Below are 2116 nucleotides of genomic sequence, written 5' to 3' on the forward strand. Positions count from 1 at the left end.
GAAGCTGCACCCGCGCTTCCCGCGCCGCCTCGTCAAGACCATGCGCCACTTGTGGCGGCGCTACTCGGACCTCGACAAGACCAAGATCCACCTCCAAGGCGGGCCCCAGTAACCATGGCCAGGTGCTGCGCCTTCACCCTCGAGCTCCGTAGTGTCGCCTGGCCAGGAAAGTTCAAGCCGGATCTGCCTCCTCGCTATGAGGGCACCTGCGCGCGGCGTCGTAGAAGCTCCTGAGGACACCATGTTCTCAAGGACCCTTCCACCTCAGGATATGTCCCGATCTCCGCAGGACCCAAGCCCCGACAGCATGCCAGCCCTCGTCGAACACCCGGTGTACTTTTTCAGCATTGTACTGCGAGACACGAGAGCACGCTACCCCATGCCCCAGAAGCTCCTACTCGCACTCCTGGTGGCCTCACGCAAGCTACGACACTACTTCCAGGGCCAGCTCATCAAGTTCGTCTCAGCCTACCCTCTAGAAAGGATACTTAGGAGCCCTAACTCAGCCGGAAGGGTCGCAGAGTGGAACTCGAGTTGCAAGCATTCCAGTTGGAGTTCAGCACCACCAGGGTCATCAAGGGGGCCACACTCGCTGACTTTGTGGCAGAATGGACGGATGCCCCGACACTTGAGGAAGGAGAAGACTGGTCCACCTCCCCAGGAAGTGAGGCTCCGGATGGTTGGGTCATCCATTTCGATGGCGCCTTCGCACACCAGGGCGCGGGGGTTGGAGCAGTGCTAATCTCGCCCACCCAGGACAAGCTCTACTACGCCATGCAACTCTGCTTTCAGCACGGCAAGAAGGTCTCCAACAACATCGCGGAGTACGAAGGCCTCATAGCTGGCCTGAAGGCTGCAGCGGCCCTAGGGTGAAGTGCCTCACTATCAGAGGCGACTCACAACTCCTCGTTAACTTCTCCAACAAGGTGTACGAGCCGAAGGATGAGCATATGGAGGCCTACCTCGCGGAGGTGCGCAAGATGGAGAAACAGTTCTCGGGCCTGGAGCTGCAGCACGTACCATGGGGCACTAACAAGGAAGCCGACGACATCGCCCGGAGAGCATCCAAGCGGCAACTGCAGGAGCCGGGCGGCTTTGAGGAGCGACTCTTCAAGCCGTCGGCTGCGCCACCTCTTTCAAGCACGACCCAGCCTCGGGAGGAGCTCCCCCAGCCTCCGGCCATGGGAGCCCCGACCTGTGGACCGACCTCCGGAGCTCGTCTGCTCCTGGTGCTCGAACCTGAGGAGGAATGCTGGACCAAGGAATTCAAGGAGTACTTAATGCATGCGACGTTGCTAGAAAAGGAAGAGGAGGCGGAGTGTGTGGCCCGGCAAGCCACGGCATACTGTATCCAAGACGGCGAGTTATATAGGAAACGACCAAACGCTGTCACACTGCGCTGCATATCCAGCGACCAAGGAAGGGAGTTGCTTATTGACATACATGGCAGGGACTGCGGACACCACTCGTCATCACGGACCCTTGTCGGCAAGGTGTTCCGCAGTGGATTCTTCTGGCCTACAACACTCAACGACGTAGCCGAGCTGGTGAAGTCTTGCGAAGCCTGCCAATTCCACGCCAAGCAAATCCATCAACCAGCTCAGGGCCTTCAAACTATCGATGCGCATTTTGCAACAAAAAGCTTCATGACGCGTATCAAAGTGTTCTAGCACATGCAAGAGGACGAGCCATTGGCTCCTTCAGGCAGAAGTATTCTCACAAGGTGGCGCATGCCACGTATATTGAGTACCTGGAGAAGCTTCAAGATCGTACCGGCAGATGAGATGAGATGTGGGACTGAACTATGTATGGCTATGTAGTGTCTTAATTATAAAATGTGCTTGAGTATTCATAATGACGGTTGAACTATATACTTATGGTTGAACTATGCTTGTGTACGCTTATTATCTATGGCTGAGTATTTTAAATCTATGTTTATTTATGTCTAAATGTGGGATATGGATGCAATCAGTTTGGTTGATGGAATCTACCTTCGTCCTGGTTTATTGGTCCCCTTTGTAATTGAAAGAATTTCTTATTTAACACTATCTTAAATTTGGTTTCCTTATTTGACACTGAAAAACTTTTTCTTCCCTATCTAACAATGACTCTAAAT

The 2116-nt window shown here is 54.0% G+C and overlaps 1 protein-coding gene across 1 annotated transcript; it reads left to right on the top strand.

The window, feature by feature from the left end:
- Positions 1-980: 980 nt before the first annotated feature.
- LOC147976073 (uncharacterized) lies at positions 981-1670 on the top strand. The gene has a single exon (XM_087520712.1). It carries the CDS (start codon positions 981-983, stop codon positions 1668-1670), a length of 690 nt encoding a protein of 229 aa, XP_087376838.1.
- Positions 1671-2116: the final 446 nt, after the last annotated feature.

Source organism: Triticum urartu, chromosome 4A, assembly GCF_056163025.1.
Source record: "Triticum urartu cultivar PI428250 chromosome 4A, HENAU_Tu73, whole genome shotgun sequence".
NCBI lineage: Eukaryota > Viridiplantae > Streptophyta > Magnoliopsida > Poales > Poaceae > Triticum > Triticum urartu.